The following is a 17,087-nucleotide window of genomic DNA, read 5'->3' as shown; positions in this document are numbered from 1 at the left end:
GACCGGTAAAATGAGAGCTTCGCCCTTTGGCTCAGCTCCTTCTTCACCACGACAGACCGATACAACGTCCGCATCACAGCAGACGCTGCACCGATCAGCCTGTCGATCTCCCGCTCCCTCCTACCCCCACTCGTGAACAAGACCCCAAGATACTTGAACTCCTCCACTTGGGGCAAGATCTCCTCCCCGACCCGGAGGGGGCACTCCACCCTTTTCCGACTGAGGACCATGGTTTCAGATTTGGAGGTGCTGATTTTCATCACAACCGCTTCACACTCGGCTGTGAAACGCTCCAGTGAGAGTTGGAGAGCCCCGTTTGAAAGAGCCAACAGCACCACATCATCTGCAAAAAGCAGGGATGCAATACTGAGGCCCCCAAAACGGACCCCATCAACGCTTCGGCTGCGCCTAGAAATTCTGTCCATAAAGGTTATGAACAGAATCGGCGACAAAGGGCAGCCTTGGCGGAGTCCTACCCCCACTGGAAACGATTCCGACTTACTGCCGGCAATGCGAACCAAACTCTGACATCGGTGGTACAGTGACCGAACAGCCCGTATCAGGGGGTTCGGTACCCCATACCCACGAAGCACCCCCCACAGAACTCCCCGAGGGACACGGTCAAACGCCTTCTCCAAGTCCACAAAACACATGTAGACTGCTTGGGCGAATTCCCACATACCCTCAAGGACCCTGCTAAGGGTGTAGAGCTGGTCCACTGTTCCACGGCCGGGACGAAAACCACACTGCTCCTCCTCAATCTGAGGCTCGACTTCCCGAAGGACCCTCCTCTCCAGCACCCCTGAATAGACCTTACCAGGGAGGCTGAGGAGTGTCATCCCTCTGTAGTTGGAACACACCCTCCGGTCCCCCTTTTTAAAAAGAGGGACTACCACCCCGGTCTGCCAATCCAGAGGCACTCTCCCTGTTGACCACGCGATGTTGTAGAGGCGTGTCAACCAGGACAGCCCCACAACATCCAGAGCCTTGAGGAACTCCGGGCGGATCTCATCCACCCCTGCGGCCTTGCCACCGAGGAGCTTTTTAACCACATCGGTGACTTCAACCACAGAGATAGGAGAGCCCACCTCAGAGTCCCCAGGCTCTGCTTCCTCCAAGGAAGGCGTGTTGGTGGAGTTGAGGAGGTCTTCGAAGTACTCTGCCCACCGGTTCACAACGTCCCGAGTCGAAGTCAGCAGCACCCCATCCCCACTGTACACAGTGTTAGTGGTGCACTGCTTCCCCCTCCTGAGACGTCGGATGGTGGACCAGAATTTCCTCGAAGCCGTCCGGAAGTCGGCTTCCATGGCCTCACCGAACTCTTCCCACGCTCGGGTTTTTGCCTCGGCGACCACCGAAGCCGCGGTCCGCTTGGCCAGTCGATACCCGTCAGCTGCCTCTGGGGTCCCACAGGCCATAAAGGCTCGATAGGACTCCTTCTTCAGCTTGACGGCATCCCTTACTGCTGGTGTCCACAAGCGAGTACGGGGGTTGCCGCCACGACAGGCACCAACCACCTTACGGCCACAACTCAGATTGGCCGCCTCAACAATAGAGGCACGGAACACGGTCCACTTGGGCTCAATGTCCCCCGCCCCCCCCCCGGAACATGGGAAAAACTCTGTCGGAGGTGGGAGTTGAAACGCCTTCTGACAGGAGATTCCGCCAGACGCCCCCAACAAACCCTCACTATACGTTTGGGTCTGCCAGGACGGACCGGCATCTTCCCCCACCATCGGAGCCTACTCACCACCAGGTGGTGATCAGTTGACAGCTCCGCCCCTCTCTTCACCCGAGTGTCCAGAACATGCGGCCGCAAATCCGATGATACAACAACAAAGTCGATCATCGAACTGCGACCTCGGGTGTCCTGGTGCCAAGTGCACATATGGACACCCTTATGTTTGAACAAGGTGTTCGTTATGGACAATCCGTGACAAGCACAGAAGTCCAATAACAAAACACCACTCGGGTTCCGATCGGGGGGGCCGTTCCTCCCAATCACGCCCCTCCAGGTCTCACTGTCATTGCCCACGTGAGCATTGAAGTCCCCCAGCAGAACAAGTGAGTCCCCAGCAGGAGTACTCTCCAGCACACCCTCCAAGGACTCCAAAAAGGGTGGGTATGCTGAGCTGCAGTTTGGTGCATATGCACAAACAACAGTCAGAACCCGTCCACCCACCCGAAGGCGGAGGGAGGCAACCCTCTCGTCTACCGGTGTGAACACCAATGTACAGGCACTGAGCCGGGGGACAATGACTATGCCCACACCTGCTCTGCGCCTCTCACCGTGAGCAACTCCAGAGTGGAAGAGAGTCCAACCCCTCTCGAGAGAACTGGTACCAGAACCCAGGCTGTGTGTGGAGGCAAGTCCGACTATATCCAGTCGGAAATTCTCTGCCTCACACTCCAGCTCGGGCTCCTTCCCTGCCAGAAAGGTGACATTCCATGTCCCAAGAGCTAGCTTCTGCAGCCGAGGATCGGACCGCCAGGGTCCCCGCCTTTGGCTGCCGCCCAGCTCACATAGCACCCGACCCCTTTGGCCCCTCTCATGGGTGGTGAGCCCATGGGAAGGGGGACCCACGTTGCCTCTTCGGGCTGTGCCCGACCGGGCCCCATGGGTGTAGGCCCGGCCACCAGGCGCTTGCCAACGAGCCCCACCTCCAGGCCTGGCTCCAGAGGGGGGCCCCGGTGACCCACGTCCGGGCAAGGGAAACCTAGATCCATTTATTTCATTCATCATAGGGGTCTTTGAGCCGTGCTTTGTCTGGCCCCTCACCTAGAACCTGTTTGCCATGGGTAACCCTGCCAGGGGCATAAACCCCCAGACAACTTAGCTTCTAGGATCATTGGGACACACAAACCCCTCCACCACGGTAAGGTGATGACTCTCGGAGGGGATGACAGAATTAGAACAAACAAATACGTAGTGTAAGAAGCTTGAATGTTTATTTGGATTTGTCATCAAATAGAAAGTGGGAGTTGGCTCACACCTGACCCACCCTGCTTCTTGACTTTCCAACAGTCTGGGTCATGTGAAGACTTTTGATTTGCCGAATGAAAATCTCGATTGTTGGTGGGCAGATTAAAGTCAATGACATGCTCCCATTTGGTTTTCACACTGCGGCACGATGCAAGGACAACAGCGGCCCAGCACAAGTTATTCCATATTTGGCATTGATTTCTAATCAACCGAACAGGAACTTACAACAGAAGACTTGGCTTTGCTTGTAACAAGGATGAGGAGATGTGGAGTACTATGCGGCCATGCTCTATTTCACAGGTGTCAAAGTCAAGGCCCGGGGGCCAGATCTGGCCTGTCACATCATTTTATGTGGCCCGTGAAAGCAAATCAAGCATGTCAAGTTCCATGACGCTTGCTAAAGTCTGAACCAAAATTTCTAATTGTCATATTTAATCCACAATAACAGTCATTATTCTTGACTTCTTATTTTAAAACTAGTTATCCCGCTATATAAATCAGCCTGTATTGTATTGAATCGATTTGTTGCGCGCTGTATATGTAATATGTGGAGGTGAAGAAACAAATTTGTGGTTTCTCAAAATTCATAAAGGCCCAACAAGGGAGACCACAATGTGGCCCGTGACAAAAATAAGTTTGACACCCCTGCTCTATTTGAATTTAAGCTAACATTTGTAATGGTTAAAATGCTCACATCAGAAATTGCTACCATTTTCAACCAACCTGGTACGTAAAAAGTACTGAACAGCTCTGTCCTTAGCTCTGCCTTCTTTACAACATACGCCACATGTGTTAAGTGTTCCGGAGCTCAGTTTATTTAAATACCTCACTAATTTACTTAATGTTGTTTTCAGTGTATCAATATCCTCCCGTTGGCTCTCAGAAATCATTGCACCAACATTTCTCTTCATGGATCCGGCGAGATGTTCAGTGCCTTGCTGCCGAGTTGAACTTTTTGCGATGTGCCGCCCATTCGTGCAGGCGCCAGTCTTGCATGCTGCCACCTATCACACAACAATGCAGCGCCGTTGCGGAACGGCAGCTCCAACAATAAAGACGGCATACTGCGCTGTGCTAAGTGCAGGGTGCAAAACAGCCTTAAGTGTTTGCTGTGCTGTGTTGGTCAAAATCTTGTGTGAATACCGCTTAAGATGGGACTCTATGTTAATGCATACATATCTTCTCTTGTCTTCCTAGGATTTGATGACTTCCACCTCTCCATTCACAGTGACATGGCAACAGTTGCCAAGGCAATGGCCTGTCCAGAGTCAGGCCTGGAAGTGCGAGACAGGATGTGGTTGAAGATCACCATCGCTAACGCCTTCATTGGTATTGTCCTGGAAAATAAGACATGTCAATTTTTTTTCTGCTTTCAAAGCCACACCTTTGAGTCTTTGAGTTGAGTTTGAAACAATGTTATTCTATTGTGTCATTAGGCTCTGATGTGGTGGATTGGCTCTTCCATCACGTGGAAGGCTTCACAGATCGCAGAGAAGCGCGTAAATACGCCAGCAACCTTCTGAAGGCTGGTTACATCCGACATACTGTCAACAAGATCACCTTTTCTGAGCAGTGCTACTATGTTTTTGGAGACCTCTGTGGCAGTAAGTGGAAATGGAATTCTCCAGTAAAACATGTTGAGTAGACTTCAAAAAAACAAAATCGGTACGGTCTACATTGTGATTTTTTTTAACTATTTCTATATCATTTACATAAGATTAGCATATACAGTGCTGTGAAATACTACTTGCCCCCTGCCTGATTTTTATGTTCTTCGCATATTTATCACATACCGAGGCTTCAGTTCGTCAAACAAATTTTAAGATCACACTGAGACTGAAACCCAAGGAAATACAAAACGTAGTTTCTAAATGCGAATGAAATTCATCAAGATGCAAAAAACATCCAAAAATCTGTGTCCCAATGTGAAAAAGTATTTGTTCCCCTTGTTAAATCACAAACTAACAGAGACTAAAGACAGTTTTGGGAAATCTTGAGTTCACTTTCACAAGCAACACCATGGCATCAATGTTTGTTGGATTCAGAAATCACAAATAGAATCTGTCAGACAAAGTGAAGTAGACTACAAGATCTCAAGAAACATACGCATCATGCTATTCAAAGAAATTCAAGATGAACTTACAAAAAATAATGAATGAAATCTATCAGTCTGGAAAAGGTTACGAAGCCATTTCCACACCTCTGGGGCTTCATCAAACCACCGTGAGAGCCATTATCCACAAATGGGGAAAACGGGGAAAAATAGGAAACATTCCAAGAAATGGTCAACCAGCTAAAATTACTCCAAGAGTGCGACGACGACTCATCCACGAGGTTGCAAAAGAACCTAAAACACCACCCAAAGAACTCCAGACCTCGCTGGCCTCAGTTCAAATCAGTGTTCACAACTGTACCATAAGAAAGACACTGGCCAAAAATGGCATTCTTGGGAGAGTTCCCAGGTGAAAACCACTGCTGTCCAAAAAGAACACAAAGGCTCGTCTCACATTTGCTGAAAGACATCTTGATGATGCGCAAGCCTTTTAGAAAATAAAAGATGTGCGACTGTTACATCTGGGGTAAAAATGGCACAGCATTTGATAAAAAGAACATTATGCCAACACTGAAGCATGGTAATGGTACTGTGATGGTCTGTGGCTGCTTTGGTATCTCAGGACTAGGACAACTTTCTGTGATTGATGGGACAATTAATTCCACTGTCTACCAGAAAAGGCTGAAGCAGAATGTCCAACAATTAGTTTGCGCCTGCAAACTCAAGTGCTCTTGGATCATGCAGCAGGACACCGATCCAAAACAAACCAGCAAGTCCACCTCTGAATGACTGAAAAAACAAAATTAATTTTTTGGAGTCCAATTGCAATTTGAATCCAATTGAGATGCTGTGATGTGACATTAAACTGGCAGTTCATGCTGTAAAACCCTCCAGTTGAAGCAATTCTGCAAAGAACAGCGGGCCAAAATTCCGCAACAGTGATGTAAAAGACTCATCACCAATTAATTATCACAAATGCGTGATTTTAATTATTGCTGCCAAAGGTAGCACAAACCATTATTACATTAAGAGGGCAATTACTTTTTCACATAGTATAGGGGCAGGTAGCTTTTTTTTTCATTTTATTTTTTGCCTGAATGAATTCAATTGCCTTTTTGAAACTGGATTTTGTATTTCCTGGGGTTGCCTCTGTGTGAAATGAAAATTGGTTTGAACTGAAATATGTGTGTGTGATAAATATGCAAAGAACAGAAATAAGGAATAAGGCAAGTAGTTTTTAACGGCACTGTATGTCAACAACTGTTGAGTAAAACAGGCTAAAAATGTCTTTTTTCCCCCCTTTTTTGTCCCACAGATATGACTCACCTGTCGCTCCATGACCACGATGGTTCCAGTGGGGGCGCCTCAGATCAGGACACCCTTCCACCTCTGCCCCACCCCGGGGCAGCTCCCTGGCCTTTGCCTCTGCCCTACCAGTTCCCTATCCCTCACCCCTATGACCTGCCACAGCCCTTCCACGGTGGGCCAGCAGCTGGTAGTGCCGGAAGCCAGCACAGCGGTGAGTGCACAAACCGAATGAGTGATAAAACTGTATACACCTATGAGGAACACAACACTTCCCTCCGTTCCTTTATGTCCGCACATGCAAACTCCAGACATGATTATTAGAATTGAGTCAAGCTGTATATAGATTTTTTAAAAGCTGGATGATATACAGCACCCCCGCCACCCATATATTTGTGGTTCATTATTTCCAAATTCACCTATTTTGTATTTCTGCAAAGCCTATCCCCAGCAATTTTTGTGGTTTCTCTGAATTAAGAAGCCACCAAAGCTTTGTTGAAATACAGAAGTAGGACGGTACGACTATTCGACGCACCGTACGGTTGGGCGCAGTCTCATTAATTGGTGACATTTCTGTATTTTACACATAGACAAACCGCACTGTCTTAATGGGCGCAGTTTTACAGTGGTAATGCATACGTCAGCTTATACATACGGCATGCATGCGCGCACGCTAACACGTTAGCTTGAAACATACGGTAGCATGCCAAGACATACAGATACAAGCTAAAACCACATTTTTAAAAAGGCAACAAAAGCAGAACTGAGTTCGGGTGTATTTTATTTAGCCATCGTACAATGTTCTCACGTTTTTCGATCAATCGTCACCCAGAAATCCATCGAAATCCTCATTCTCTGTATCAGAAGCAGAGGTTATCCCAGTTGTCATTGAACGCATCACATGCTAAAGTGTGAGTTGCTACGCATTGCCGAGCGGAAAGAAGGAGCAGCAACAGCAAAGTCAACATTTCTCTCGTGTGAAGCTTTCCCGCATTTGAAAGTAAAGAACAGAGCGAAACATGGTGGCAGCGCGTGTGTGTAGAAAGAATTGAACAATTGTGCAAGTACCGTAATCCATCAAAAACGCAGCGTTCCCTCTCGTGGCGTAACTCGCCCAGCGCTGCCTCTCACTCTTTGTAAAGTTGTGTTTGCCATCGATCATCCATTGTTCCCATGCCGTTCGCAACTTTACTTTGAACGCCCGGTTGATGCCGATGTCCAGCGGTTGGAGTTCTTTAGTCAAGCCTCCGGGAATAACGGCACGCTCGGAGTTCATTTGCTTGACTTGGTTTTTCACCGCTGCTGTGAGATGGGCACGCATGCCAAAAGCATAACCGGTGGCTTGAAGTTTGAACTGAGCTTCGTAGGCGTGTCTCTTTGTCGAATTTATTTTCGGGGGTTCTTAGAAACCAAAACCGGAGTTGTTTTGCAACAATGCACATTGCCACACTCTATACAGGTGTTGGTACCTGCTTGCGGCGTCCCTTTAGCGTCCACTTACACGCCCACCCTTCACCCATTGGCGGACTGCTCCCCAGCATGCCTGTCCTCTCTCTCTCTCTCTCTCTCTCTCTCTCTCTCTCTCTCTGTCTCTCTCTTTTTCTGTCTCTGTCTCTCCGTCTCCATATATGTGTGTATATATATACACGCCCACCCTTCCCTGATTGGCCGACTTCTTTCCCGCATGCCTGGCCACAGTCACTTCCGCCTTTTCTCTATATAAACAGCGTGTCGGCTGTCAGTCAGATTTTGGAACTCAGCGCATAAAGTGTCCTTGGGTGTCTTGAAAGGCGCTTATAAATAAAATGTATTATTATTATTATTATTATTATTATACAAAAGACGCTCCGCACCATAAGAGGTGTCCTGTCCATTTTGGAGAAAATGTAAGACTTTTAATGGCGCCTTATAGTCGTGAAAATACGGTAATTAGTGTCATGGAATTATGTTGAGGTAGGTGATGCATCACGACAATGAGACAAATGTATGTTATGGAGGAGCTAAGTTTTTAACTTATTCAGGGCAGCTACTGAGAGTCTTAGCTGCTATTGCAAGTACATGCACACCCTTGCATCTTCTTTATTTTGTTTTGTTTTTAAACCAAATATCTGCAAGCCATTAGTTTTTAAGAGTAAAGTAAAATGGGACTGTAATGATAAAACAAAAGTTACCTCTGTAACTATATGGTTCTATGGATCCCGAATGACTGCCAGGGTGTCCTGTCACTCGGGATCTTTGCGTTCACGTGAGAAGATTCTGTAAGAAACAAACCACTGGTGACAGCATTTACACCCATTCGGGTTTATTCAGGGGTTACAGGTGAGTCATAATTTGATATGCATTTCCCAAACGGTGCATGCACGAAGGGAACATTCAGTGCTTTAAGCACTGGCAGTGAGCAGTGATAAAATAGTGATAAATAGAATGTTTTGTATTATTATAGTTAGGTATGTAGTATATATACAGTTTAGTTTAGGCAATTAGGAACACTTTTAGTTTGTCATCAGTTGCGCAGCTTTACTAATGCTATGTATTGCATAAAGTACCACTTGTATACAAGTGTGATGTCTGGTCTTTGAATCCAGAAATTGAACCAGTGAACAATGTTTACTTTCAATCTGCTCAAAGGGCTACAAGAACATTGCCTGCCTCTGTCAGAAGTAAGCCGATTTCTCCCAAAAAGCCCGCCATCCACCAACTTGGATTTGAAATAATCACAGTGTGGGAGTGTAAAGTCAGACATTGTGGTTGCAGCAGTATGCTCAAATATTAGTAATATTTACCTAGCCCACCGTCTGCCCACACAGTTATCCCAGAACATCTGTTTAAAGTTTTGTGAGTTGGTTCTCAACGTTTTTACATCAACTAACACCATGCGTCTTTGTAAAATGTAGACAGGCTCAAATGTTTTTTTTCTTCAAAGACAATATAAGGCTTACGGTGGTCGTCTAATTAGCACGTCCGCCTCACAGTGCAGAGGTCTTATCCGGCCTTCCTGTGTAGAGTTCTGTCTGTGCCTGCGTGGGTTTTCTCCTGATACTCCGGTTTCTTCCCACATTACAAAACATGACAGGTTAATGGAACACTCTAAATCAGTGGTTTTTGAAGCTACCGAACACAACCAGTTAATATGCACATTCACCAAACTCTTCATGAGTGAAAAATATATATTTTACAAATTCAAGATATTGAAAAATGCATTTATTAAAAACGGAAAAAAGTAAAAAAAAATTCAAGAGATGAGTGTACTTTTTTTTAATTGTACGACGTACTATCATGACTAACATGTTGACTACAAAGCAAGCTAAATTTCCCATAGCACTGATTGGACAAGCGATGCATGTGATCATCTGCAGCCAGTGATGGCCAAGTGGGCGTGTCATAACAAATGGACATGTTGAGTCGGGTGTGTCTTAACCTCCATGACAGAGTCTCCGTCGAACCCCTGAGACCGACTCACTGAACCCCTGGGGTTCGATTGAACCCAGGTTAAGAACAACTGCTCTAAATTGTCCTAAGGGTATGAGTGTGAGCGCAATTCGCGATGGGACGCGAATAACGCAAAATCTGTAAAGGCCGTTGAGTGACTTTGATGAGGTGTCCGCTTGGCAGGCTGATGTTATGCCGACACATTGCTTACATAGAGGAAACTGAGGATGCTAAAGGCATGTCCTCGGTAGGTGGCTGGTCGTGCATTGTACAAAACGTCCCAAAAATAGCACCTACGAAGAGACATGCTTACTAGGCACAGTTTAAAATACCAAAAGTATCACCTCCTATTAATTGTTTTCAAATCTCTAAAGGGCCGTTCACACGGCACACATTTGCTCCGGTGCTGCACCGAGATATTTTGTTGCGGGATATTTTGCACCGCAGCAAATTGTGTGGAGCGTTCACACGTACAAAGCCGCTGAGCGGGGCAGCCCCGACAGTGTCGTTCACACGGCAGTTTCTGCAGCAGAGCAAAACGACAGAAAACAAACGAGCTGTCGTGTTGGTTATTTTTAAAACGTACTGTATATACACAACTCAAGCGACTACTGGACCGGCACGTCCTTCTCCTTCTCGGTCTCCGTGCCTTCTGCTCGAGAGCGACCGCCCAAGAAAACGTAAATGAACGATGACTTCAATGACACTCAGAAAAGCAAACACTAATGCGCCAAACAGAAAATCAAGAGAGGAAATCACAAAATAAATTCTATGGTGGGTGGGGGGTTGTGAACAAACAACAAAGGAACAAACAACTCAGAGACAGTCCAGTCTCCTACAAAAGGAAAGATGTTACTAGCCAAGTCTTGTGTCGTTATGAAACAAACACATTACGGAAGTCCGACAAAGCACGAAAGCAACGCATTCTCGCCATATGTACTCTTCACAAGCATTTGCTCTGGAGCAAATTTAACCCAGTTGCGTTCACACGTGCAAATTTACACCGGTGCTGCTTCGCAAACGAGCATTTGCCCCGGAGCAAATATTTGACCCACCTCCCTGAGGTGGGTCAAATTTGGTCCGGTATAAGCTCTTTTCCAGGGCTACGCCGGAGCTAATTTGCACGTGTGAACGCTCTACTGGGGCAGCCCCGGCGCAGCACCGGACCAAATCTTGCCGTGTGAACAGCCCTTAAATGACCTCGTGCCACCTTACCTCTCTGAGCTCATCCGCTCCTGCACACCTGCCTAGAGCCTCAGGTCTGTGGACCAGACATTATTAGACGTACCAAAAACTAAACCGAGCCTCCGAGGGGATCAAGCCTTTTCCGTTGCTGGTCCCTCTCTCTGGAATGACCTCCCACTGAACATTCGGCAAGCCTCCTCGCTGCCCATCTTTAAAACCCACCTCAAAACTCACTTGTATTCTTTGGCATTTGACTCAGCATGACCCAAATTATGATCTTAGTTATACTGTTTGGTGCTCTCTACCGTCTTTGTTACTGATTTGTTGCTTTACTGTTGTGTATGTTAGTTGCTCCATGTATAGCACTTTGTGTGCAGCAATGGCTGTTTGAATTTGCTCTATAAATACAGTTGAGTTGAGTTGACTCATATATGAACTTAAGTGCCATCCCATTCCTAACCCATAACGTTCATTATGATATCGGTCTTCATTTTTTAGCTATCACGGCTTTAACTCTCGTGGGAAGGCTGTCCACAAGGTTGAGGAGAGTGTTCATGGAAATTTTTTACCTCTCTTCCCAAACCACATTGGTGTGGTCACACACTGATGTTGAGAGCCAGGCCTTCTCGACCAAGTCTCCGCTTAATTCATCCCAAAGGTGTTCTATCGGGTTCAGATCAGGACTCTGTGCAGGCCAGTGAAGTTCATCCACACCAGACTCTGTCATCCATGTCTTTTTGAACCTTGCTTTGTGCACAGTCATGTTGGAAGCGTAAAGGCCCCGCTCCAAACTGTTCCCACAAGGTTGGAAGCGTGGAATTGTCCAAAATATTTTGGTTTCCTGAAGCATTCAAAGTTCCTCTCACTAGAACTAAGGGGCCAAGCCCAACTCCTGAAAAACGACCCCACACTGTAATTCCTCCTCCACCAAATTTCACTCTTGGCACAATGCAGTCCGAAATCTACTGTTCTCCTGGCAACCTCCAAACCCAGACTCGTCCATCAGATTGTCAGATGGAAAACTTGATTCATCACTCCAGAGAACGTGTCTCCACTGTTCTATAGTCCAGTGGTAGCGTGCTTTACACCAGAGGTCCCCAAACCCAGGGCCGCGAACCTGTACCTGTCCATGGGTCATTTTGTACCGGGCCGCACAGAAAGAATAACTTGCGTTCAGTTTTATTCATTTCGAAAGCTGAAAGATGTTTTATTTTGAAAAAATTACCAGATTCTCTGTTACATCCGTCCGTCTACTGTATGTCACTCTTGACGCAGGTCAAGGCGCGCTTCTCGGTCACGTGATAAGTTACCGCTAAAATTAAACCCAGGACCTAGCAAAATGTCCTGGGTTGTTTGTCAGGAAAGCATTGAAAATATTGTCTGACATTAAACAAGTCCGTGGGGCAAAAGAAGTTGGGGAACGCTGCTTTACACGACTGCATGTATGGCCGGAATGTAGCTGCTCTACCAACAAAAGCCTTTCCATAAAGCTCTCTGCGTACTGTACTTGGACTAATCTGAAGGCCACATGACGTTTGGAGCTCTGTAGCAATTGACTGTACAGAAAATCTCTTTGCACTATGCGCCTCGGCATACGCTGACACCTCTCCGTCAGTTTACATGGCCTACCACCTTGTGGCTGAGTTGCTTTTGTTCCAAACTCTTCCATTTTCTTATAATGCTGACAGTTGACTGTGGAATATTTCGGAACGAGGAAATTTCACGACTGGACTAGTTGCACAGGTGGCATCCTTTGACAGTTCCACGCTGGAACTCACTTAGCTCCTGAGAGCGACCCATTCTTTCACAATTGTATGTCAAAACAGTCAGCATGCCTTAGGTGCTTGATTTTATACACCTGTGGCCAGGCCAAGTAATTACAACACATGTTTCTATTCATTTAGATGGGTGAGCAAATATTTTTGGTAATAGAGTATTTTCAGTTGCACGGCACCATACGGGCAAGGACAACAGTGGCGCAGGAACGTCGGGTGGATTACCAGGAAAAGCCATCTTCCATTCCTACTGCAGTAAAAAGTGTAATGCGTTACATACATTAAATCAGTGCTTCTCAATTATTTTCTGTCATGCCACCCCACCCCAGGAAGAAGAAAACATCTCACCCCTACCCCACTATTTGAAAGGCACTGCATTAAATAAAGATGCTTTCTTGGAGATTTTAATCCTTTATTCTGCTGCTCTGCCAGCCTCACTTGGCCTTCATTACAGACTGTTCTCTCAACCAATTCTCGCATTCCGACATAGCTGCTTGGGGTACGGCAAGTAGTAAGAGACGAGCATACTTTGTATTTTTAAATCCAACAAAACGATTTCCAACAAATAAACCCAGCCCACATCACCAACCTGGACAAGGTGCCGCTGAGTTTCGATATCCCGGTGGACTACACTGTAAAGAATAATGGGCCCAACACGGTAGCAATACGCACAATAGGGAGTGTGGAGTCGGCTTTTACCGTTGTGATTAGTTGCCGTGTTAATGGACAGAAATGGCCATTGTGAAGTTGCGACCGGTGTGGGAGCGATGGCGAACACAGCTTTACTAAGACTGCGAGGCGGCGCCGGGCGAGTTATGCCGCAATATGTGAATGGATTATAGATGCTCGGTCTTACATGTCTGCTTGCACTGTTTGAGCATTCGCAGAAGCCGGCATCATTTCTGAGGAGTTGCACAGCAACAAGAGTAACTCTGACAATGACGTGAGGGAACCTGGAGGTCCTGCAAATGGTGGCAAACGTGTGCTGACTTAACTTGTTTGAACGTGATTGGGTCATTCTGAACACAGGCTCAACCTAAGGTATAGAAAAGGTGTGCAAATGGTATCGTTGTTGTTTATTTTTACTTCCTGTCTTTCACAAGGATTTTTTTCCAAGGTTGTAGCAGCTATAGGTCAAATGAATCTCTGAATCTGAATTTTTGACACGATTTATCACAAAAACACGGCATTTGAACTGGGGTGTGCCGACATTTTACTTCCACTTTATAGAGTGCACTCTGACACGCAGTTGTTTTTGTATTAAAGTCATTAAGAGCCATCGGATCTGTTACAAAAATTATTGGCCTTTATGCCGCCATTAAACAAAAGCATGTTATGTGTAAAAAGTAGGTCAGATATGTGCGGTTGGCTTTTTACTGGCACCCTGGTGGGAGCCAGCAGCCCTTGTTTGTGACTCAGATTGAGTCAATGATTTACGCACGACTAATATTCACTGTCTGCTCGCCTGTGTCCACAGAAAGCAGCGGCTCAAACTGCAGCAAAAACGAGGGGCGGAAATCTGGCGGCAGTGGGAGCGAAGCCGAGATCAGGAGCCAGCGAGCGCCCAGCGAGCGCTCGGCGGCTCCCCCTAGTGAGCGAAGCGTCCGTAGCTCGCTGAGCCACCGCAGTGCCAACGCCCATTCGTTAGCCTACGGACAGGGCCTCGTCTATGGCCCCCCCGGGTTGCCCCCGCAGCCGCCTCATCTGCCTACAACCGCACCCGGAGCACCCCCTGGCCGGGAGCTGGCCGCCGCCCCTCCCGAGCTCACCGCGTCACGCCAGTCCTTGCGTATGTCGGTGGGCAACGCTGGCGAGTTCTTTGTAGATGTAATGTGACTCGGGTTCGAGGGCGAGCAAATGAAAGCGTAGCAGATTGGGGGGCCGCCTGGTGCCGGAGGAGAACAGAGGTGAATGTTGCAGTAGCTGTATTCCAAGGCTTCCAATTCCCAAAAGCATGGATGCAACTGGTCCTGGTGTGTGAATGTGTGCGTGCGTGCATGCGTGTCAGGAAAAAAAATGTACTGCCTCTTTAGTGTTTCTCTTCTTATCTTCTAAGTAGTTGTGGCCATACTTTCTTCAGTGAAGAACCCCCTAACCCCAACTCCCTAATTTGCTGAAGATGGCACCAAAGCGCCTGTCAGTTTCCGCCTCTCAATGGAGAAGATTTAGTGCAAGGACAAAAAGCCAGTAAGAGGGAGGGAAAGGGAAATGGTGCAAACAGACAGATTGGGAGGATGACTCAGCGCTTTTCTACGCGGATGTTTTTCATTTGTGTTTCTCTACGCTCTTCCCTCCTGCCTGTCCTCCTTATCTCAACTTTCTTTGTCCCCCACACCCCCTGCGAGTCCCTGTCAGAACTGATGGAGAAAAAGGCCTTTAGCCTCCTTCACTGACCAAACAACGTTGGATTGGACACTGTTAACATGTTCAGATTTAAATGTTTGCTTGACCAATGAGGAAAAAAAAGAACAATTCAAGAGAATCTCAGTTCTGTCAGAAAGACAATGTTTGATCATATGTGTAGTTGATCATAACCAGTTTTATTTTACGGTGCAAAACACAAGGCTCAAGTAATTTGTACACTACATAATTACAGTTCACTCTCTTAACCCAAGCATTTTAAATTGGTCTTGTTGCAATGTATAGTGATTGGGGGGAAATCCTACCACGTCTCTCACACTACTCTTTTATCAAGGAAATGTCTTTTTATTTATAAATATAGTTTTATGACTGAACTTTATGATGATGTGTTGTGTTTGCACAAACCAGATTGATAACAAAAAGTCGAAATGTGTTGTAGTGCAGCACATAACTGGACTGAAAACACAAATGAAGTTTTTACCTGAATAAATATTCGTAAACAAACACTTCTATAAAGTTGCGTACCACTGAAGCAACCCATGTCCAACAAGTAGTACTCATACCACACTGAGAATTCTTGAGACTGATGGTTTTTACGTGTTAAAAAAACAAAAACAAAGACCACACCAGTAATGTTCATGTATGTTTCTCAAGTCCCCAAAGGAAGATCATCTTGTTAGCTTGATTCAGTGCAGATGCACAAAAAAGCATCGTCTTTTGGATTAAAAAAAACAACAACAAAATAATACAGTCCACTGCTGTGCACGCATATCAAATGAATATCTGGCATTTAAAACCCAGCTGCAGTGGAGAGGTGCGGGTTTCAATTCCAGACTGGGGACTTCCTGTGTGGAGGTTACATGTTCTCCCTGTGCCTCAGTGGATTTTCTCTGGGTACATTCCAAAAACATGCATGGCAATTTGATTGAACACTCTAAATTGTCCAGGGTATGATTGTGAGCATGAATAGTTGTTTTTGTGTGTCCTGCACTGGCTGGCAAGCCGCTCAGCGTGTCCCCCGCCTACTGCCCATAGACAGCTGGGATAGGCTACAGCACACCCACGGCCTTTTGTTAGGATCCAATAACGGATTGATTATGAATCAAGTGGAGTTGGTATGGTTATTAAAATTGTTCATGAAATGTAGAAAATTTTAAGACTTTTTGGGAAAAAAATGGACTGTGGAATACTGATTCTTCTCAAGATGTTTTGGATTTGGAATGGGTCAAGAAATCTGGAGGGGAGGATAAGTACATATGTAAAACATCTCAATCAGTGGAAATTTACAGCAACATTTTTTTAATTTTGGGGGCGTAATAATCACCCAAGATTTTATGAACAGGCTTTTTTGGGGCAGGGGGGGGGCGGTACCGACGTTACGCATCCAGAAAAAACATATTTAACTATACCGTTACAGTTACAGAATAAATACACAATCAGATTACAGGTACATCTATTAAAAATTGTTTTATTTCGGCGGATTATATATTTCACGCAGACAGAATGACGGCGTTGTTTATTTGAGCCCTCGGCGCAACAATTGGATGAATTGTGGGCCACTGTGACTTCTGTCACGAGGCGCAGTGTTGGGGAGGTAGGTGAACTGGCCATGTCGTGCCCTCCTCTGTATGAGGATGAAAGGGGGAAGTGCTTGATACTGTTTGGAACGTCCTCGCAGAAGGCCCGATTTATTTTTAAAAAATGACCTGTCAATTCCTGGAGGGACTTGACAGGTCAAAATGTATTGTGTTTTATTGTGCGAGCTGAAGTATTTTACCCTGCGTTACAAATCATTCATATTTACCATTTAAAACGAAATAGCAATAACAAGAACAACGGCTAAATTTGACAGGGAGAATAAAAGCGGTGGCGTTACTAATCGTCATCAGCGTCATATCATTATGGTATTTGTGTGCGATGTGGCTGAGGAAGGAAATAAACAAAATACATTATTTTGGAAACTTTATTGTAAAAAATCTGGAATTTGGGGAGGTGA

At 46.1% G+C, this 17,087-nt stretch overlaps 1 protein-coding gene across 1 annotated transcript in view; it reads left to right on the top strand.

Moving 5' to 3' along the window:
- The window catches only part of LOC127616690 (segment polarity protein dishevelled homolog DVL-3), a 30,491-nt gene extending 15,026 nt beyond the window's left edge, over positions 1–15,465 (top strand). Inside the window, exons 12-15 of the mRNA XM_052088463.1 lie at positions 4,181–4,312; positions 4,420–4,587; positions 6,352–6,555; positions 14,208–15,465. Coding sequence (XP_051944423.1) covers positions 4,181–4,312; positions 4,420–4,587; positions 6,352–6,555; positions 14,208–14,566 — 863 coding nt within the window. The 3' untranslated portion in view covers positions 14,567–15,465. The remainder of the gene's footprint in view (positions 1–4,180; positions 4,313–4,419; positions 4,588–6,351; positions 6,556–14,207) is intronic.
- The last annotated feature ends 1,622 nt before the right edge of the window (positions 15,466–17,087 follow it).

Source organism: Hippocampus zosterae, chromosome 15, assembly GCF_025434085.1.
Source record: "Hippocampus zosterae strain Florida chromosome 15, ASM2543408v3, whole genome shotgun sequence".
NCBI lineage: Eukaryota > Metazoa > Chordata > Actinopteri > Syngnathiformes > Syngnathidae > Hippocampus > Hippocampus zosterae.
The sequence above is the reverse complement of the archived record's forward strand: the minus strand, read 5'-3'. Positions and strand labels throughout refer to the sequence as shown.